The sequence below is a fragment of the Triturus cristatus genome, chromosome 3_2 (genome assembly GCF_964204655.1).
Source record: "Triturus cristatus chromosome 3_2, aTriCri1.1, whole genome shotgun sequence".
NCBI lineage: Eukaryota > Metazoa > Chordata > Amphibia > Caudata > Salamandridae > Triturus > Triturus cristatus.
Window position 1 is genome coordinate 689,102,609 of NC_140584.1, and position 23,315 is coordinate 689,125,923.

Consider the following 23,315-nt stretch of genomic DNA (forward strand, 5'->3'; position numbering starts at 1 on the left):
AGTCATTGAACCTTCAGAGAGCCCTTGGGCTAGTCCTGTAGTTCTTGTGCCAAAACCTCACACCAAAGATGGTAAGAGAGAGATGAGGTTTTGCGTGGATTACAGAGGTCTCAATGCTGTCACTAGGACAGATGCCCACCCAATACCTAGGGCAGATGAGCTCATTGACAGACTGGCAGCTGCTAAGTTTTTGAGCACATTTGACCTGACAGCAGGCTACTGGCAAATCAGACTAGCTGAGAATGCAAAGGCCAAAACTGCTTTCTCGACCCTAGGAGGACATTATCAATTTGTGGTAATGCCCTTTGGTTTGAAGAATGCACCTGCCACTTTCCAAAGGTTGGTGAATCAAGTCCTTACTGGGTTGGATGATTATTGTGCAGCTTATCTTGATGATATTGCTGTCTTTAGCTCCACCTGGGAGGATCACCTGGTCCACCTGAGGAATGTTTTAGAGGCCCTGCAAAAGGCAGGCCTCACTATCAAGGCCACTAAGTGCCAGATAGGGCAGAGCAAGGTTGTATACCTGGGCCACCTAGTTGGTGGGGGTCAGGTTCAACCACTGGAGAGCAAGATCCAGACCATAAAGGACTGGACTCCTCCAACTACCCAGACTCAGGTCAGAGCTTTCTTGGGCCTGACTGGGTACTACAGAAAGTTTGTTAAGAACATGGGTCCATTGTGACACCACTTAATGACTTGACCTCCAAGAAAATGCCAAAGAAAGTTCAGTGGACAGTAAGCTGTCAAAAAGCATTTGATGACCTGAAGCAGGCCATGTGCAGTGCACCTATTCTGAAAAGTCCAGACTACTCCAAAGAGTTCATTGTCCAGACAGATGCTTCTGAGTTGGGTGTGGGAGCTGTTCTTTCACAACTTAATATAGATGGTCAAGACCAGCCCATTGCTTTTATAAGTAGAAGGCTGACCCCTAGAGAGAAACGTTGGTCAGCTATTGAGAGGGAGGCCTTTGCTGTGGTTTGGGCCCTGAAGAAGCTGAGGCCATACTTGTTTGGCACTCACTTCAAGATTCAGACAGACCATAAGCCCCTCTTGTGGCTAAATCAGATGGAGGGTGAAAATCCCAAACTTCTTAGGTGGTCCATTTCCCTACAGGGGATGGACTTCACAGTGGAACATAGACCTGGGACTGACCATGCCAATGCAGATGGACTCTCCAGATATTTCCACTTAGAACATGAAGACTCAACTGGTCAAGGTTAGTTTAATGTCCCTAAGTTTGGGGGGGGGGGGGTTGTGTAGGAGAGTAGGGTCTGCTTTCTATGTTCACCCCCACTTTTTGCTTTTGCTTTACTGGTTTTCGACTTAGATGTGGCTGTGGGCCTGCTAATCAGACCCACAGCCCTGCTGTTCTCTCTCTAAATTGATACTATGTACTTTAGGTGCATAACCCATTTGGGTAGGATCACCTTATTGGCCCCTGTACAGTGTACCTTAGGTACCCAGGGCATAGGTGTACCCTAGGCCTACCAGGGGCTGCAGCATGTATTATGCCACCCCTGGCCTGGCCTTCCATTATGACACAACTGGCTGATCACTCAGCTGGGGCAAGGTCGTGTAATCACTCCTTGCTTAGGTGTAGTATTCCTATACCTATCTTGTATATAGACACATGTGTACCTATCAGCCACTCCTATGGCAGGCCTTAACAATCCTGGAGGCAGAGTGCTTGGTAACATGTGAGATGGTGCTCTAGCATGAGCTGAGCCTGTCTGCAGCTTTCGGAACCATGTCCTTACAGCTGTTCTATGATATAGCCTACCATACACTCTTAAGGTGCCTTATAATCTTAAACGGTTATGGTAACTATGGTTTGGCTTTATCAAAACATGTCGTGTAAGGTGTCTAACACTTTGGAATAATACCCTCATCCCATTTCTGGGGATGAGGATATTATCCCTCCCTTCTAGAGGGAGAAGACATGTTGTAACCTACTTACCCGGTTAAAGTTAACCAGAGCCCCAGCATCACAAAATGGATGCTGCTGCCACAACACAAGTCTGACCTCCTGCTGCTGGGAGTGATCCCGGCAAGGGAGGCTTGGACAATAGGTTTCCTGCCTTGGGAGGTGCGAGCACCACCCCAGACAGGCCTTAGTGTATTGGGGCAGGGAGGGATGAATGAAACGAGACACTGCCTGGGGCACACAAGGTGTCCCATGCATAGTCCAGTTCAAACCGGTGCTGGGGCACACCAGCCCCAGTCCTGGCGCGAAACTGGACAAAGGGAAGGGGGTGTAACCACCCCCCTCCCAGGTCCCACCCATAAGGCGTGCCCTAGCAGGCAACCCAGCCCCCCAGATTAGTATAAGAGTGGTAGCTGGGCCCCAGGAGATTAGATTATCCTGAACCTGCAACTTGAACAGAAACTCTGGACCTTCGACATTCGACGAAAGAAGAAGACTTGAGAATCTCCCTTGTGGCCAAGGAGTGGCTACCCTGTGCAAACAGGTACCATGAAGAGACTTACCCTTTGCTTTGCTGAAGTTCTACGAGGGACCGACTGCAGAGCCCGACCAGAGCCTTGACTTCCAGACTTCTCCGACCCTGATCCACATCCACAGCCGAGCTGAGATCTGTGGAGGCGACGAGAGACGTGGGACCGGCTACCTGGGAAAAGTGGCGAGTATCTTCCAGCGCAGCTTCTGAGGCACCCTCGAAGTTGTGCACCGGGGATTGAGAAGCCCCAACCCCAAGCACCATCTGCACCGAAGATCAGCCCCCCACACTCCACGAGTCCTGCGTGGGGCCCTTCTGCATTTTCCTGCTTGCCGCGTCTGTCCAGTTGCTTGCCCGTTGGCTAGCGGCCTTTGCGACGACACACCTTTGAATCTTCACTGCTGGTTTGGCTCCTCCAGACTGGCTCCCGCTCCTCTGCAAAAGAGAAGCACCCCAGACCTTCCTGGTCTGCACCAGAAGCAAGTCCTCCATTCTTCGTGGGTTCCGCTTGCCAACGCTTGGTGAGTCCTAGTTCGACTTCGACGCCGCCGACAGCAAGAGCCTTCGTGGGACAGCTCACCTCCTGGTCCTGGTCGTCCTCGACGTCTCCTGGTACCCGTGGCTGCTGCGACAAGCTTCACCCTTCTCCTGCAATCTTCACGACATCGCCTGGTTCCTTCCTGGTTCCACGTGGTCACTGGCTAGTGACATTGACTCTGTCCCTTCTGCTTGCAGGTACCCTTCCTTCTTGATCCTGGCCTTTGGATCCACCGGACACTCTGCACTGACTGCCTATCAGCAAATTTCCTTCAGGCATCCATAGAAGTCCACGACGAAACCCGACGCTAGTTCACACCTATGCACCCGCAGCCTGTGGGCTAGGTAACTTGGGTACTTCGATGCTCACAAGGGTAGTGACTATCCTAGGGTCTAGTTTCCGAGTCTCGACTCTCTAGTTGCTTCAGAAGTGTCCTAAAACTGCTTATTTCCAAACTGTACTATTTCTATCGATTATACGCATTACGCGTGAATGTTTCCACTCTGCACCTGAATCCCGTGGGCCTCCCACTTCCTAACTGTTGGTAGTGTAGTGTAGCCCCAGCGATTCCCTAGGCCTATTCTATTTCCGTGACAGTGGTCCTTATACCACTTCTTTAGTATATGGTTTGCGTGGCCCCTAGGGCCTAACTGTATTACTTACCTGTGTGACTTAATGTATGCTTAAATAAGACTGTGTTGTACTTACCTCGAATCTCATAAAGAGTGCTGAGGGTTTGATTAGAATAAATACACTTTATTTTATATAGATCTGTTGTGGTGTCCTTTCATTTGGTATTCAAGGGATTATATATGGTATCACAGCTGGCTTCACATGCCATTCAGAGTTTAGCCTAAGACTGCTCTTGTCCATGCTACCACTAGGATAGCTGGTCTATAAGGTTGACTTTACAACCAATCACCATAAGGGTTGTTTGGACTGATATAAGGTGTACACTAGAACTAGTGACATCATACATCAGGCCAACTTCTCACAATCATGACTAAAGTGCACTGATTGTGGATGGCTTTATGAGACTTGGTAGAAATGGTTAAATGGGCTGGGGAAGTGGCTTACCATCAACAGAGTAATGTTGCTCAACCTGTCAAATATTGTTACTAACTACTGCCCACAACTTTTTGCATATAACTGATAAGGCACATTTCTGGGTGCTTACATTATGCCATAAACTGCCACCATGATGTCAGAGTCAGTGCTAGTCGCAGTTGGTAATGCTTTGCAACAGCTGTTCACAGTATTCCAGGACCAGCACTATGTTGTTGGTGTGTACAATCATGTTAAAAATAACAACATAAAAGTGGGTACCAACATGCCATGGATCCCCATACAGCCCGCAAATAATTACCCCCTTTACATCAAGGACAGAATTATCCAAAATGGCGTGCCATAAAGTCATAGATACCTATACTATGCATGATGTAAGCTGTGTGTAATCTGATTCCACTGCATGGACATTCCGTAAAGCACAACCAGAATTCTTTGCTGTTAAGAGCAGAGATAGAGCAGAATTCTGTTGCATATTACAAACATTTAGTTTATTTTAAAGGGTCATAACTGTACATATAAAGCCTGCTGCATCCTATTAACAAAGCATTCTACATGTCCTCCAACAAACCCGAATGCACTGAATCTGCAGGAGAACACAAGTGCTAATGGTTGTGTTATGGCTGCAGACATTGCAGGAAATTACTTGCAATGCCTGGTATGTATAGCTTTGTTTACTTTCTGGATAGTGCAAGAAAGTGAGATACCCAAGGCAATAAAACATGCCTACTTATCAGACAGAGTGACCACAGAGGACATCGAGTGGGTGGAACAGTCAAATACAGTATAAGCAATTTGAACTATAAATTGTTTTTATTAATTGCTAGCACAATAATTGGTCATGTTCATTTTCCAAATCTATTGCTAAATTTAAAACTCTGAACAGGTGAACACATTTCAATCTGAATCAAAACTACTTTGCAGCCTTAATTTAGGCATTCACTAGAAAGCATGAACAGCTTTATGGATTTTCTCCTACATTGGTCAGGTTGTGAAAAGTGCTGGGGCTCTCGTCAGGAGGCAGCTTGCACCAGCCCATTGCTCCTATTAGTGCCACTTATAACAGAACTAAATACTAACCAAAAAACCCTACAAGTGGGGTGATGATGTAGCGTAACGGCCAGAGCTGCCGACTTTGAATTGGGAAAACTAGGTTAAAGTCTCGGTGTAGGCTCAACATACTGTAATTCTGGGAAAATCACTTTATCTCCCCATACCTACAAAAATGAATGTGTCCTTAACTGATGCTCACGAAAAGCGCTCAATACCTTTGGGATGAGTTCATGGTATAAGTGCTGGTGTTGACGATTAAGTGTCTGTCCTGACCACCTGAAGCCACCGGCTCAAATTAAGTACTGGTCTACCTGTTTTGTTAGCATATCTGTAATGCATGCATTTGTTTTATTGCAAAGGTAGGACAGAACAGAGGCTGCTTAGAGGAACTACCTTAATTAACACTGGCAGTTGTTTATGCATATGAAAAAAAGTAAATCCAGTTTACTTTACCCTCGATGTTCCTTTGTACAAACGGCACAGTTGATCGAAGGCCTGGGCTTGCTGGGCATCCAGTATTGGATCAGCATTGGGCTGAAAAGAAACGTTGTCATTATTCAAACAGAAATGTGAAAAATTATTCAGTAAAGCAATTTCAAAATGATTGAACATCAATGTACAAGTGACTTACCTTTGGTAATGCCTTGTCTTGTAGGGACTATATCTAGCTGAAGATTCCTTACCACAGAATAATTCCCAGGCGTCAGCCTGGATCCGGACATTTTTCATGAGCAATACCTCAATGCGCCGGTAGGTGGCATCATTGGGCTTCCCCTGGTGTCACCGGCAACGGGCGAGACATGCATGTTGGATATAGAGAGGCGCTACCTCAGAGCCCTGATGCCAGTTTATTTTCGCGACTTTCCAAGAAGAACAGTGACTACTAGTGCGTGAATCTAAGGCCCTTGAGAGGGAAACAGTCCTTCACTTTGAATTCGTTTGCAGATCAGGGAGGATGTGTGGGACGTAAGATATCTGTGGCTAAATGGAGTATAAGGCGTTACAGAAGACAAGTAACTTGTTTATCTGATAGAGACTTCTAGCTGCAGATTTCTTACCTCAGAAAAGATACAAAAGCAATACCTCCCCAGAGGAGAGCTGTGACACAGATTAGACTGGAAAGTCAGGTAGGATCGTCTCGCTGGACCTGGCTGTTCAGGCAGCAGTGCTCCCGAAAAATATGCAGGGAAGGCCACGCTGCTGCCTGACAGATATACAGGATAGGTACACCGTGAGCTAACGCAGGAGTCACTGCCTTGAGTCTGGTGGAATACGCTTGCAAGCCTTCAGGAGGTTGCTCTTTGGTCAATGCAGAGCAGATTTGGATGCAGAGCACTATTCATCATGAGATGATCCATTTCTGCCCTGGCTTTCCTTTCTTCATTTCAACATACCCCACCGAGTTGATCATCCACCCAGAACTCTTTTGTGTGGTCAAGGTAGAACGGCCATCTTTACAATAAGGAGCCTGATAGGACACTTATGCAGTGGCTCAAAAGGAGCCCACATTAGAAATGTGAGGACTAAATTAAGGCCCCACTGTGGCATACTGAAAGGTGCAGGTGGGATCATGTTGAAGGACTTTCAAAACTTATGTACAATAGGGAACTTTAACAGGGATGGTTGATATGGCAACTGCAGGAATATCGAGATGGCAGAATGCTAGCCTTTCAAGGTGCTCAAAGCAGAGGGCTGCTGGTCCAATGCACAAGTTACTACTTGTGCAACGATATATCTGTAAGAGACATTAGTTAGTGATAGATTCCTTACCTTAGAATACCCCCAGGTGTCAGACTAGATCCGGAAAGTTTTGCTAGCAGTACCCCTGCGCGTCAGTAGGTGGCGTCGTGCGGCTCCGCGTCCGTAGCTGGCGTCGTAAGCGCCGAGATGACGTCACGGAGACTAACTAGGCGCCACCCATGCGCGCTGACGTCAGTTCTGTACACGACTTTCCTCGCCAGGAACGCAGAGCCATGCAAGAAACTGACCATTGGCACCAAGAAACTAGGGCCATGAAAGGGATGACCTTAACCCTAGAAATCAGTTCGCAGAACGGGGAGGATGGGTGGGGCGGTAAAGAATCTATCACTAACTAATGTATCTTACAGATATATCGCTACACAAGTAGTAACTTGTGCATCTGAAAGAGACACGTTAGTGATATATTCCTTACCTTAGAATAGATACCCCAGCAATACCAACCCCGGTGGTGGGTCTGCGAATAGATTACACCAGAAAGTCACGGAGAAGAGAACAGCCAAAGAAGCCGTCTCTCCGGACCTGACTGTCAAGGCAGTAATGCTTGGTAAACGTGTGCAGTGACGCCCATGTAGCTGCCTGACAAATGTCCTGCAAGGGGACGCCGCGTCCCAAGGCAGTAGTGGCTACCATCGCCCTGGTAGAATGGGCATGCAGCCCCACAGGAGGCTCCTTCTTAGCCATCGAGTAACAGGCCTTGATGCAGAGAACGACGCACCGAGAGATGGTCTGCTTGTGCACAGCCCGACCTCTTTTGGCGCCCACGTAGCCAACAAAGAGCAGGTCATTCACCCGGAACTGTCGAGAGCGCACGTTTTGGGTCCAGACGGTGGAGCCGCTCTTCCTCTTACGAAGTATGCGGAGGCGGAAAGAAGGTGGGTAAAGTGATGGTCTGCCCGATGTGGAAGGGTGTGACAACCTTTGGCAAAAAAGAAGGACGGGTCCTTAAAACCGACTTGTCCGGATGAACAAAAAGGAAAGGAGGTTTGGAAGAAAGAGCCTGGAGCTCACTCACTCTTCTGGCAGAGGTGATAGCTACCAGGAAAGCCGTCTTGACAGTGAGAAGATGCAAAGGACAGGTATGAAGGGCCTCGAAGGGAGCGCACATCAGACATGTCAAGACAAGATTTAAGTTCCATTGAGGCATTATGAATGGTACAGGAGGAAACGTATGCGTAATGCCTTTTAGGAAACAGTTAACAACCGGGGGACTTAAAAAGAGAAGACTGATCTGGAAGCCGTAAAAAGGTGAAGATGGCCGAAAGATAACCTTTGATAGTGCCCAAAGCAGAGCCCTGCGGGGTCAAAGAAAGAAGGAACAGAAGGACTTCAGAAAGAGGGCAGAAAGGGGATCCACAGCCCTAGCTGTGCACCATGCCACAAACTTGTTCCACCTGCAGGCGTATACCGTTTTAGTGGTGGGACGCCTGGCTGCCAGAATGACATCACAGACTTCGGGAGGAAGATCAAAAGCGGTCAACTGTCGCCGCTCAATATCCACGCATGGAGGTGGAGGCTGGACAGGTTCGGGTGGAGGACCGTCCCCTGCTGCTGCGACAGAAGATCCTCCAGAAGAGGCAGTCGGATCGGGGGGTCGATAGCCATGCGGAGTAGCTCGGGATACCAGTATCTTCGTGCCCAATCCGGAGCCACAAGAATGACTTGGGCCCGATCGCACCGGATCTTCTTCAGCACTCTGGGCAGAAGTGGTATAGGCGGAAAGGCGTACAACAGACCGCAACTCCACTCGCGACAAAAAGCGTCGCCGAGCGAGTGCCGCCTTGGAAATTCCAACGCGCAGAACTGATGACATTGCGCGTTCTCTTCGGTGGCGAATAGATCTAACCAGGGCTCTCCCCACTGCTGATAGAGACTTTGCACCACGTCCGAGTTCAGACACCATTCGTGATCCGTCAAGCACTGGCGGCTGAGTTCGTCCGCCCTGACGGTCAGAGAACCTGCCAGGTGTTGAACCACCAAGGTGATGCCTTTATGTTCCAGCCATGTCCAGAGGCGCAGAGCCTCCTGACATAGGGTCCAGGACCCCACCCCGCCCTGTTTGTTGCAATACCACATGGCGGTGGTGTTGTCTGTGAACACCTGCACCACACTTCCCCAGACAGAGGGAAGGAATGCCTTCAGTGCAAGTCGGATCGCCCGAAGCACCAAAAGGTTCACATGGAGTCGGGACTCCGCCGGAGACCAGAGGCCTCTGATCTCCGCCTCTCCCATGTGGCCACTCCATCCCAGGAGGGACGCATCCGTCACCACAGAGTGCTCCGGTTGGGGAACGGAGAGGGATCTGCCGTTGACCCAATCACGAATCGTGAGCCACCACTGCAGTTCTTGTGCAGTGCCCATCCGAGATCTGGACATGATCGGACAGGTTGCCCTGATGCTGTGTCCACTGGAACTTCAGGTCCCACTGCAGAACCCGCATATGCCATCTGGCATTTGGCACCAGCAGGATGCAGGAGGCCATCAGGCCCAGCCAGGAGCCGGAGGGTCATCCTGACTGAAACCCGGGATAGAGGCTGAAAAATCGGAATCATAGCCTGAATATCCCGGACTCACTGCTCGGGATGATAAACCCGAAACAGCGTTGAATCCAGAACCGCTCTGATGAAGGGGAGCTTCTGAGAGGGACTCAGGTGCGACTTCGGCACATTGATGGAGAGCCCCAGCAAATGCAGGAGGTCGGCCATAGTCTGAAGGTGGTTGACGACTGCCTGGGGCGAGCCCGCCTTCAGCAACCAGTCGTCAAGGTAAGGGAAGACTGACACCCCTGACCTGCGCAGGTGAGCTGCGAGCACCGCCATCACCTTCGTGAACACCCGAGGGGCGCTGGTAAGGTCGAAAGGGAGCACGGCAAACTGAAAATGCTCCTGGCCTACTGTGAACCGCAGGTAACGCCGGTGGGCCGGCAGGACGGGAATGTAAAAATATGCGCCCTGAAAGTCCAACTCTACCATCCAGTCTCCAGGGTCGAGGGCAGCCAAGACCTAAGCCAGAGTCAGCATTTTGAACTTCTCCTTCCGGAGGAAGCGGTTGACGTTCCGGAGATTCAAGATGGGACGCAGCCCCTTTGTCCTTCTTGGGGACCAGAAAGTAGTGGGAATAACAACCACTCCCTACTTCCAGCCCAGGAACGCACTTGATGGCCTCCTTGGCCAAGAGGGCTGTAACTTCCTGCTGGAGAGTTGCCAAGTGTTCCCCCGACTTGTGGTGGTACCGAGCTGGCATGGCTGGAAGGGTGGACTGAAAGGGAAGGGAGTAACCCTTGCGGATGATCTGCAACACCAACTTGTCCGATGTGATAGCGTGCCAGTGGGGGAGGTGATGGCGGATCCTTCCACCCACTGGCGTAGGGTGCTCCACAAAGCTTGGATTAGGAAGGTTTGGAGGTAGAAGCAGTGGGGGTGGAGGTGGACTGACCCCCATGCTGATTCCCAGACCCGCCCCTGCAGAAGCAGCATCCGATGCTGCGCTGAGGCTGGTTCTGCACAGGCTTGCTGAAGGAATATGCCTGGGCGCCTCTGCCGTGGCCACGAAATGAACGAAAACCAGGAGTGGCTGGGCTTTTCGTGGAAAGACCTAAGGACTTGGCCGTGGCCCGCGAGTCCTTAAAATGCTCCAGTGCACTGTCGGCCTTATCGCCAAACAGGCGGGTGCCATCAAAGGGCATGTCCATGAGCGAGCTTTGGACATCTGGCAAGAACCTGGTAGATCTCAGCCAGGCGTGGCGACGAAGCGTCACAGTCGAAGAAATCGCTCTACCCAGTGAGTCTGCGGTGTCCAAACCACACCGAATGGCAAACTTAGCCGCATCCTTACCCTCGGCAACAGCTTGGGACAGCACAGCTTGGGTCTCTTCAGGACACTGAGGCAACACCTGTGCAACTGTATCCCACACCGCGTGGGAATAGCGGCCCAATAGGCATGCAGTGTTCACCGACCACAGCCCCAAGGTGGCCGAAGAGAACAACCCCTTACCGAACTGCTCCAGTTTCTTGGAGTCCTTATCCGGCACAGCCGTGGGAAAGGCACTCTGTGACATCGAGGCGTGGATGACCAGGCTCTCAGGTGTAGGATGAGTGGTCAGAAAAGCGGGGTTACGAGGCGCCGGGCGGTGACGCCTGGCGACATTCTTATCCACAGGGGCCCCTGTGGCTGGCTGCGACCAAGTGCCCTGCAAGACGTCAGTAAGGGCGTTGTTAAATGGCAGCAGGGGCTCCGACGAAGTGGACGCCGTCTGGAGCACTTCAGTGGGGAGATTAGTTTTGAGGGCCACCGTAGGGAGATTAAGGGTGAGGACCTCAGCTGCCCGACGGAGCACCATCGTGTAGGAGGCGCCCTCCTCCATGGTAGGCAGGGTAGAGGCAAACCCCGGGTCAAAGGATACGTCGAGGTCACCGGCATCCTCCAAGTCGTCTGCCCAGTCCTGCTCGGAGTCACACAGACAGGCAAGAGGGTCCTCGGACCCCTCCCAGTCGTCCTCCACCTCTGCCACATGTGGTACAGACTGCGGCGGCAGAGCATGAGTCGGAGGAGGAACAAACGGCATCGGGAACGGTGCTGAGAACGGCGCCAGCTGGGGCCGAGCCGGCACCGTGTCGCAATGTGGATCCCAGGTAGGAATAAAAGGGTCCTGGAACCTGGGTAAAGGCGGGACAAATGGCACCCACTGCGGCACCGAAGGCAGAGCCGAAGGTGGCGCTGGGGCCAGAGCAAGCAGCGATGTACCTTGTGGCGCCGTGGCCGGAGCCAATGGCGCAGGATCCTGTGTCGCCGAAGCTGGATCTGCCAGCGGCCCAACAGGATCGGACAAATGGCACCCACTGCGGCACCGAAGGCAGAGCCGAAGGTGGCGCTGGGGCCAGAGCAAGCAGCGATGGACCTTGTGGCGCCGTGGCCGGAGCCAATGGCGCAGGATCCTGTGTCGCCGAAGCTGGATCTGCCAGCGGCCCAACAGGATCCTGACACGGGCCCGCGGGGGCGTGCCAGCGGGAGTCAGAGGCCTAGAAAGGTGCTCCATGGTAGCAAGAAATTCTTGCACCTGTGCGGGAGTCCCCGACAGACCCGGGTAAGGTGGGTAGGCCGTGGGACTCTTGAGCACCGAAGGAGCCGCGCCTCGTCTGCATCCGAGGTCCGACAGGGGGACGTCGGAGAGCGAACACGCTTCTTCGACTTCTTTTTGTGACGTCTCTTACCCGAATCCGTGGGTGAAGACTTGGAGCCCGAGGAGCGACGACCGTGGCTCCGCGAGTGTTCCCTGGAATGGCCCCTGTACCGGGAACGGCGCTGGGACGAGTGCCGGACCTCCAGCAGCTTCCAGAGCCGCTCTCTCAAGGCCTTCGGGGCCATGGCCCGACAGGACCGGGAGTCGTGGTCTGTCTCCAGGCAGTAGAGGCAAACATTGTGGGGGTCCGCCACTAACATATTGCGATGGCATGCCACACAAGACTTAAATCCAGGCATCCCTACGTGCACCAAGGAAACCAAAATTGTACAGGAGACAAAAGTCTCAAAAAGGATAGTCAAAAAGTGACTAAGGTACGTGCTCTAACCGGATTGGCGCTTTCTGGTGCGGAAAAAGAAAGAACTGACGTCAGCGCGCATGGGTGGCGCCTAAGTAGTCTCCGTGACGTCATCTCGGCGCTTACGACACCAGCGATGGACGCGGAGCCGCACGACGCCACCTACTGACGCGCAGGGGTACTGCTAGCAAAACGTTCCGGATCCAGTCTGACGCCTGGGGATATTCTAAGGTAAGGAATCTATCACTAACGTGTCTCTTTCAGATGTACAGATAAACAATAGAACCTGGGAAAGGGGTGGAGAAAGAGGGTTTATTTGTCTGTCGGTACACCATGCTATGAACTTCCGGTGCAGAGCCCTGCCCTGTTGGGCAACAGAAGATCCTCATGATGAGGCAGCCTGTTTGGAGGACCCCTGCTCATGCTCAATAGCTTATTATAGTAACAATGGGGTAACCCAGTATCCCTCAGAACCTGAGCAATCATGTATAAGATAAACAAATGGTTCTGTCGGGTGTAGATTATCTCTTTAAACCATTAGGGCAATCATTGTTTTATTTATATGGAAAACAATTTAATCATAAGCAACACACATGGAGACCATAAAGGGTATTGCAAAAGTTTTATAAATTACGTAATTTATAAATACCCACATTCATTTGCATGGCTGTCAAAATATAAAAGGCGCTGTGATTCGTGACAAGGTGAATCTGGTGCTCAGTGCTGTGGTGAAGGTGCGCAATATATACAAAGTGAGATTTTATAAAATTGTCGTTTTTCAAGAGGCCAGTAAGGGACAGATGTTTGAATAGCTCTGTAAAATAAATGAATTGGACTTGACACAGAGTCTTTCAACTGGTCCAGCGAATGTGTCGACGTTTCAACCCAGGGAGCATTACTATATTAGTCAATGCGGGTCTTCATCAGGACAGGGACAGTAGGGACAGCCTACGGGATAGTAAAGGTATAGGTCAAGTGTGTTGTAATGTTGTAAGCTAAAAAATGTCATAGCTGGAAAGGCGGGAAACTCACCTAAGAAAGCCCATACAACTCAAAGGGGGCGTGTATCTCTTTAAGGAATTCGGACAGTAACCAAAGTGTACTGTGCATAGGGGTATGCAAGCGCTTAGTCAAAACGCTAGACAAGACTCACCCCGTGAAGGAAATCAATTCTGATCGTCCACGGTTTCTATCGGTAATGAATACCAGATTCATTACCGATAGAAACCGTGGACGATCAGAATTGAGTCTTGTCTAGCGTTTTGACTAAGCGCTTGCATACCCCTATCTATTTGTTAGCTTTCTGGTTCCTTATTATGCTTAATTTATTAATAGGGTCCCCCATTTGGAAGAATCCTTGCTGCACAGTACACTTTGGTTACTGTCCGAATTCCTTAAAGAGATACACGCCCCCTTTGAGTTGTATGGGCTTTCTTAGGTGAGTTTCCCGCCTTTCCAGCTATGACATTTATTTTACAGAGGTATTCAAACATCTGTTCCTTACTGGCCTCTTGAAAAACGACAATTTTATAAAATCTCACTTTGTATATATTGCGCACCTTCACCACAGCACTGAGCACCAGATTCACCTTGTCACGAATCACAGCGCCTTTTATATTTTGACAGCCATGCAAATGAATGTGGGTATTTATAAATGACGTAATTTATAAAACTTTTGCAATACCCTTTATGGTCTCCATGTGTGTTGCTTATGATTAAATTGTTTTCCATATAAATAAACCAATGATTGCCCTAATGGTTTAAAGAGATAATCTACACCCGACAGAACCATTTGTTTATCTTATACATGCTCAATAGCTTGGCATACCAAACTTTCTGTGCCCAATCCGGAGCCACAGGTATGACTTGAGCCCGGTCATTTCTGATCTTCTTGAGAACTCTGGGCAGGAGTGGTATTGGCGGAAAGGAGTACAGGAGGCCTGGGCACCACTCAAGAGGAAAAGCATCTCGAAGTGTGAGCTACCTTAGAAACTCAAACAACAATGCGCAAAATTGCGTGTTTTCGATAGAGGCAAACAGATCCAACCAAGATTCTCCCCACTCTTGGAAGATACCTTGCGCAAACTCCGGATGGAGTAGCCATTCGTGATTTGCTAGACATCAACAGATGAGTTTGTCTGCCCTTGCATTCAGAGAGCTCGCCAGTTGTTAAACCACCAGGGATATGCACTGACGTTCCAGCCATGTCCAAAGGCACAGAGCCTCTTTCCTAAGGGTCTACAACCCCACCCACACCCCCACCCTGTTAGTTGCAATACCACATGGCGTTAGTGTTGTCTGTGAACACCTGAACCAGCCTTATCCTGAATGAAGGAAGTAAGGCCTTTAATGCCTGACGGATCTCTCAGAGCTCCAACAGGTTGATTTGGAGTCCGGATTCCACAGGAGACCAAAATCCTCTGATCTCCACCTTTCCCAGATAGCTGCCCCGCCCCAAAAGTGATGCATTTGTCACCATAGTCAACTCTGGTTTGGGAAAGGGAGAGGAGTCTGACACTTACCCAATCGTGGTTCGTTAGCCACCACTGCAGTTCCCTCTGAGATCTGAATGAATGTTGGAGAGATACTTTTGAAGCTGTGCCCACCAGAACTTCAGGACCTACTTCAGAGCCCTTATATGCCAACGGGCATGTGTCACAAAAAGGACACAGAAGGCCATGAGGCCCGACAGTCTCAGAGTCAAGTCAGAGTCACCAAAATCCAGGATAGAAGCTGAAACATTGCTATCATAGCCTGAATATCCTGGACTTGCTCCTCAGGAGAATAGGACCAACACTGCACTGTGACCAGAACAGCCTTGATAAAAGGGACTGTCTCAAAGGAACTTGGTAAGTTGATAGCAAACTCCAGCGAGTGAAGAAGGCTCCCCGTACTCTGAGGAAGGCAGACAGCCTGGGGAAAGCCTGCCTTCAACATCCAATTGCCAAGGTAAGAAAAGACTGGAATCCTTACCTTCGCAGTCAGCTGCGACCACTGCCATCATTTTCATGAACAACCGAGGGGCACGGATAAGGCCAAAGGGAAGAACAGCAAACTGCAAGTGCTCTTGACCTACCACGAATGGCAGGTAACGCCTATGGGCAGGCAGGACGAGGATGTGAAACTAAGCATCCTGCAAGTCCAGCGATACCATCCAGTCTCTTAGGTACAGGGCAGGCAGGATTTGTGCAAGAATTTTGAATTTCTCCTTTCACAGGAAAAGATTGAGAAGGAGTAGGTTTAAAAAAAGTACGAAGGTCTCCGTACTTCTTGGGCATCAGAAAGTCGCTGGGATAGTCCCCACAACCTACTTCTGATGTCAGCATCTTCTCTATAGACTCCTTAGCCTAGAAAGCTGAAACCAGCTGATGAAGCAAAGAGAGGCGCTCCTCCGTCAGCTTATCGCAAGTAGATGGCATGGGTGCGGGGATGTCACAAAGGGTAGGAAGTAGCTCCTTTGGACTAGCTGCAAAACCCAACACTTGGATGTTATTCACCTCAAGTGGTTTAGGTGAAGGTGTATCGTGCCTCCTACTGGATATCCATGATGGTCAGAGCGCATACTAAAGGGGATTGGAGATTGCTGGAGCATGGGGTGGGGAGACTTGGTCAACCTCTGGCTACCTGTCCCACGTGATCTGTGGGAACCACAGCCTTGGCCACTAATAGATTGTGTGTTTTTCTGGCCGAGGTGGCTGGGCGTGCAAAGATGTGGTTGGAAGCCACTCCTGTGGCCACAAAAGGGGGGGGCGTGTATTGGGTTGGCGAGACACAATGGAAAGTCTCAAAGACCTGGCTGTAGCTCTGCAGTCCTTGCAGCACTCGAGAGCAGAGTCCGCCTTCTCACCAAACACCAAGAGCCATCGAAAGACATGTCAATGTGCGAGGCTTGGATGTCCCCTGAAAAGCCAGTGGCTCTTATCCAGGCGTGGTGCAAAAGGTCAACCAACGATAAAATAGTTCTGCCCAGCAAGTTGGTCGTATCCAGTCCACATCAAAAGGTGAACCTGGCTGCGTCCCTCCCAACACCCATGGCTAGGGAGAGTATGGCTCGGGCCTCCTCCGAGACCATAGGCAGCACTCGCGCAACCCAGTCCCAGATGGTATGGGAGTATCACCCCAAGAGGCATGCGCTGTTCACCAACTGGAAAGTGTCCAACCCTTTGAATTCCCTGTCCGATGGAGTGGTAGAGAAGCCCCAGGGTTAACCAAGCTCTCCAGGCTGGGGTGAAGAAACTGGGGTTACATGGGGTGGGGCAATGGCAGCAGGTGATAGTCCTAAGCCGCCCTCCACACCACCATTGTGAATGAGGAACTCTCCTCCGTAGGGCAGAGATCAGGTCAGTGTCTGGGAAGGTGTCCAGTCCACTGGCATCCACCAGATCCTGTTACCGTTTGTCATCAGAATATTTTAACTTGTATCCTTAAGGGTTGTATCCTATTCGTCTCTCAATCCATGCTTGTCGTAGGAATAAGGCACTGACTGTGCCATGGGGAATATGCCCCCAGTCACTCTGGGAGGCATGGAGATGGCATAGGCTCCACCACAGAGCAAGGCCTCGACTGTCGACTCTCCCTCGTCTTGTCAGAGGACTTTGACAAATGTGGCAAAGGTGAAGATCTCTTTGACTTCTTGCTCTTCTTGAGCCTGTAGGACTTACCCGACGATCTCGACTGCGACGAAGAGCGCTTGGAGGGGCTCCGCGACTAATCTCAGAACCTTCCTCACAACCAGGATTGTGAATGTCACGTGTTGCGTAACGAGGAGCAGAAGGGACTGCTCCCTCAAGTCCTTGGGATGCATGGCATAGCAATCTACGCAGGTCTTGGCGCCATGGTCATGCTCCAAGCACCAGACGCAATGTAGGTCCATCACTGACATTTGTTGGGGACAGCCCCCCCCCCCCCGGCTTGAAAGCAGCTTTCCTAGCTGACATCCTCGAAGCACCCAGAGGCAAGTCTTGAAAAAATCTCGACAAAAAGTCAAAAAAAGGTCAGTCAAAAAAGACTAAAAGTAGCTCTTCTTCTTATTAGCGCTGACTGGTGCGGAAAGAAAAGAACTGACTAACAAGTTACTTGTAAGAGACATATATTAGTTATGGATTCCTTACCGGAGAATTACCCCCAGGCGTCAGACTGGATCCGTAGAATTTCTCTTCAGCAGTACCCCTGCGCGTCGGTAGTTGGCTTTGGTCGACTCCGCGTTCGTCGTTGGTGTCGTGATCGCAGGAATTACATTGCAGTATCTACTTAGACGCTGCCCCTGCGCGCTGACGTTAGTTCTCTACATGACATTACACGCCAGAAGCGCAGAGCCATGCAAGACACTGACCACTGGTGGATAAAACTAGGGCCCTGAAAGGGAGTCCCTCACTCGAGAAGTCAGTTCGCAGAACGGGAAGGATGGGTGGGGCGGTAAGGAATCCATAACTAATATATGTCTCTTACAGATATATCGTTACCGAAGGAAAGTAACTTGTTCATCTGAAAGAGACTATTAGTTATGAATTCCTAACCTTAGAATAGATACCCCAGCAATACCAACCCCGGAGGTGGGTCTGCGAACCAAGTTCACACCAGGAAGTACTAAACAACGGAGCCGCCAAAGAAGCCGTCTCTCCGGACTAGGCTGTCCAGGCAGTAATGTTTCATGAACGTGTGCAATGAAGCCAACATGGTTGCCTGGCAGATGTCATGAAGATGGACTCCACGTCCCATAGCAGCAGTAGCTACCGTCACCCGGGTGTGGTGGGCATGCAACCCTACAGTACGTTCCTTTTTCACCAAGAAATAACACGTTTTTATGCAAAGAACGACCCATCGAGAGATGGTTTGTTTTTGCCTGGCACGACCTTTCTAGGCACCCACATAGCCAACAAAGAGCTGATCATTCACCCGGAATGGTTATGTGCGATCCAAGTAGAACGAAAGCGCACGTTTTGGAACCAGACGGTGGAGCCGCTCTTCCTCTTTAGAAGGATGCGGGGTGGGAAGAAGGTGGGCAAAGTGATGGTCTGTCGTATGTGGAAAGAGGTAACCACTTTGGGAGAAAAGAAGGTCGAGTTTGAAGGACAACGTTGTCCGGATGAACAGCAAGGAAAGAAGACTTAGAAGAAAGGGACTGAAGCTCAATCTCCCTGCGAGCAGAGGTGATGGCAACCAGAGAAGCAGTCTTTAAGGTCAAGAGTCTGAGAGGAAAATTATGTAGCAGCTTGAAGGGAGCGCACATAAGGTAAGTCAGAACAAGGTTCAAGTCCCACTGGGGCATTATGAAGGGAATAGGAGGAAACAGATGAGTAATGCCATTAAGGAAACAATTTACAATAGGGGACTTGAAAAGAGACGGTTTATCAGGAAGGAGAAGAAAGGCCGAAATGCCCGAAAGATAGCCCTTGAGGGTGCCCAGAGCAGAGCCCTGCTGGGTCAAAGAAAGCAGGAAGAGGAGAACCACAGAAAGGGGGGCGGAAAGGGGATCCACAGCCTTTGTTGCGCACCATGCCACTAATTTCTTCCATCTACAGTCGTATACTGTTTTAGTAGAGGGATGCCTGGCGAACAAGTTACTTACCTTCAGTAACTATATATCTGTAAGAAACATTAGTAGTGATAGATTTCTTACCTTAGAATATACCCAGGCGTCAGACTGGATTCGGAAAGTTTTCGTAAGCAGTACCCCTGCACTTCGGTAGGTGGCGTTGTGCGGCTCCGCATCCGTCGCCGTGGTCGCCGGGATGACGTTGTGGGCGCTACTTAGACGTCGCCCACGCACACTGACGTCAGTTCTGTACACGACTTTCCGCGCCGGGAACGCAGAGCCATGCAAGATACTAACCACTGGTGCATTGAAACTAGGGCTCTGAAAGGGATGACCTTAATGCACAAGTTACTTACCTTCGGTAACGATATATCTGTAAGAAACATTAGTTAGTTAGATTCCTTACCTTAGAATATCCCCAGGCGTCAGGCTGGATCCAGAAAGATTTTTCGTCAGCAGTACCCCTGCAGGTCGGTAGGCGTCATCTGCGGCTCCGCGTCCGTCGTCGTGATCGCCGGGATGACGTCGGAGTACTTAGAGGACGCCCTCACGCGCTGACGTCAGTTCTGTACATAGCTTTCCACGCCAGGAACTCAGAGCCATGCAAGAAACCGACACTGGTGCCATGAAACTAGGGCCCTGAAAGGGATGACCTTAACCCTAGATATCAGTTTGCAGAACGGGGAGTATGGGTGGGGCGGTAAGGAATCTAACTAACTAATGTTTCTTACAGATATATCATTACCGAAGGTAAGTAACTTGAGCATCTGAAAGAAACACGTTAGTTAGATTCCATACCTTAGAATAGATACCCCAGCAATACCAAACCCGGTGGTGGGTCTGCGAACCAAGATCACACCAGGAAGTCCTGGAGAACGAAACGGCCAAAGAAGCCGTCTCTCCGGACTTGGCTGTCCAGGCAGTAATGCTTGGCAAACGTGTGCAGTGAGGCCCACATAGCTGCCTGACAAATGTCCTGCAGAGGGACTCCCCGTCCCAAGGCAATAGTAGCCGCTGTGGCCCGAGTGGAATGGGCCCTCACCCCCACAGGAGGATCCTTCTTAGCCAAGGAATAACAGACCTTAATGCACAAAATGACCCATTGAGAGATGTTACGCTTGTGCACTGCCCCCCCCTTGTTAGCGCCCACGTAGCCAACGAAGAGTTGGTCGTCAACCAGAACTGTTTTGTGCGATCCAGATAAAAGGAGAGCGCACGTTTTGGGTCCAGACGGTGGAGCCTCTCTTCCTCTTTCGAGGAATGCGGAGGCGGAAAGAAGGTGGCAAGGTAATGCACTGCCCGATGTGAAAGGCAGTAACCACCTTAGGAAGAAAAGAAGGGCGCGTACTCAGAACAACCTTGCCCTGATGGACAGAGAGGAAAGGAGGTTTAGAAGAAGGAGCCTGGAGCTCACTCACTCTTCTGGCAGAGGTGATGGCAACCAGGAAAGCAGTCTTGAGAGTCAGAAGACGAAGAGGACAATTATGAAGTGGCTCAAAGGGAGCGCACATCAGATACGTTAACACCAGATTCAAGTCCTACTGAGGTATTACAAAGGGAACAGGAGGAAACATGTGAGTAATGCCTTTCAAGAATCTATTGACAACAGGGGACTTGAAAAGAGAAGGCTGATCAGGAAGCCTCAAGAAGGCTAAAACAGCTGAAAGATATCCCTTGATGGTGCCCAGAGCAGAGTCCTGCTGGGCCAGGTTAAGAAGAAAGAGGAGAACCTCAGAAAGAGGGGATCCACAGCCTTTGCTGTGCATCATGCCACAAATTTGTTCCACCTGCAGATGTATACCGTTTTAGTGGAGGGACGCCTGGCTGCCAGAATGACATCACAGACTTCAGGAGGCAAGTCAAATGGCATCAACTGCAGCCGCTCACTCTCCACGCATGGAGGTGGAGGTTGGACAGGTTCGGGTGGAGGACCGTCCCCTGCTGCTGCGACAGAAGGTCCTCCTGAAGAGGCAGTCAAATCAGGGGATGGATTGACAGACTGAGTAGCTCGGGATACCAGTATCTTCGTGCCCAATCCGGAGCCACAAGGATGACTTGGGCCCGGTCGCGCCTGATCTTCTTCAGCACTCAGGGCATAAGTGGTATAGGCGGAAAGGCGTATAACAGAACACAACTCCACTCGTGACAAAAAGCGTCACCGAGTGAGTGCCACCTTGGAAATTCGAACGCGCAGAACTGATGACATTGCGCGTTCTCTTCGGCGGCGAATAGATCTAACCAAGGCTCTCCCCACTGCCGAAAGAGACCTTGCGCCACGTCCAAGTTCAGACGCCACTCGTGATCCATCATGCACCGACGGCTGAGTTCGTCCGCCCTGGCCCGCCAGGTGTTGAACCACCAGGGTGATGCCCTGATGTTCCAGCCATGTCCAGAGGCGCAGAGCCTCCTGACAAAGGGTCCACGACCCCACCCCGCCCTGTTTGTTGCAATACCACATGGTGGTGGTGTTGTCCGTGAACACCTGCACTACACTTCCCCGGAAAGAGGGAAGGAATGCCTTCAGTGCAAGCCGGATCGCCCGCAGCTCCAATAGGTTGATATGGAGCTGGGACTCCGCCGGAGACCAGAGGCCTCTGATCTCCGCCTCTCCCATGTGGCCCCCCATCCCAGGACGCATCCGTCACCACTATGTGCTCCGGTAGGGAGAGGGATCTGCCACTGACCCAATTGCGGTCCGTGAGCCACCACTGCAACTGTCTTGCAGTGCCCTCCGAGATCAGGACGTGGTCGGACAGGTTGCCCTGATGTTGAGCCCACTGGAACTTCAGGTACCACTGCAGAGCACGCATCCGCCACCTGGCGTGATGTACCAGCAGGATGCAGGAGGCCATCAGACCCAGCAGCCGTAGGGCCATCCTGACCGAAACCCGGGATAAAGGCTGAAAGATCGGAATCAGAGCTTGAATTTCCCGAACCCGCTGTTCGGGAGGATAGACCCGAAACTGCGCCTGGTCCAGAACAGCTCCGATGAAGAGGAGCTTCTGGGAGGGACTCAGATGTGACTTCGGCATGTTGATGGAGAACCCTTTGCCCTTCTTGGGATCCAGAAAGTAGTGGGAGTAACAACCCTGTCCTACTTCTGGGCCAGGAACGCGCTCGATGGCCCCCTTGGCCAAGAGGGCCGTAACTTCCTCCTGCAGAAGTTGCAAGTGATCCCCCGACATGCGGTGGTAATGCGGTGGCATGGCTGGAGGGGTCGCCTCGAAGGGGAGGGAGTAGCCCCTTCGTTCGGACGATTTGCAGCACCCACCTGTCCGGAGTGATGGTACGCCAGTGGAGCAGGTGATGGCGAACTCTGCCTCCCACTGGCGTGGAATGGGCCTGAAAGCTCGGACTAGGAAGGCTTTAAGGCAGATGCTGCGGGAGCAGATGTGGACTGACCGGTTCTCTGGCCCCCTGCTCTGCCACGGCGGAATCAACGTCCGCGACCGCGTTGAGGCTGGTTCTGCGGCCTGTGGCTGGACGAACATGCGGGGGCGTCCCTTCCTTGGCCACGAAAGGGGCGAAAAGCAGAAGTTTGCTGGCTCTGGGCCGACAGACCCAAGGACTTGGCCGTAGCCCTGGAGTCCTTAAATTGCTCCAGCGCGCTATCTGCTTTGTCGACAAAAAGGCGACGGCCATCAAAGGGCATGTCCATGAGAGTGCTCTGGACATCCCCCGAAAAGTTCGTGGACCTCAGCCAAGCATGACAACGAATCGCCAGCTTCGTTGCAGTCGCTCTGCCCAGCGAGTCCGTGGTGTCAAGACCACATCTAATGGAATACCGTGTGTAGGAGAGTAGGGTCTGCTTTCTATGTTCACCCCCACTTTTTGCTTTTGCTTCACTGGTTTTCGACTTAGATGTGGCTGTGGGCCTGCTAATCAGACCCACAGCCCAGTTGTTCTCTCTCTAAATTCACACTATGTACTTTAGGTACATAACCCAATTGGTAAGGATCACCTTCTAGGGCCCTGTACAGTTTACCTTAGGTACCCAGGGCATAGGTGTACCCTAGGCCTACCAGGGGCTGCAGCATGTATTATGCCACCCCTGGCTGGCCTTCCATTATGACACAACTGGCTGATCAATCAGCTGGGGCAAGGTCGTGTAATCACCAGTTGCTTAGGTGTAGTATTCCTATACCTACCTTATATATAGACACATGGGTAACCTATCAGTCACTCCTATGGCAGGCCTTAACAATCCTGAAGGCAGAATGCTTGGTAACATGTGAGATGGTGCTCTAGCATGAGCTGAGCCTGTCTGCAGCTTTCGGAACCATGTCCTTATAGCTGTTCTATGATATCGCCTACCATATACTCTTAAAGTGCCTTATAATCCTCGCGGTTATGGTAACTATGGTTTGGCT

At 50.9% G+C, this 23,315-nt stretch overlaps 1 protein-coding gene across 1 annotated transcript in view; it reads right to left on the reverse strand.

Annotated features, from left to right (window-relative positions):
- The window catches only part of VPS8 (VPS8 subunit of CORVET complex), a 1,789,524-nt gene that overhangs the window by 39,702 nt on the left and 1,726,507 nt on the right, over nt 1-23,315 (reverse strand). Inside the window, exon 45 of the mRNA XM_085648738.1 lies at nt 5,569-5,649. Coding sequence (XP_085504864.1) covers nt 5,569-5,649 — 81 coding nt within the window. The remainder of the gene's footprint in view (nt 1-5,568; nt 5,650-23,315) is intronic.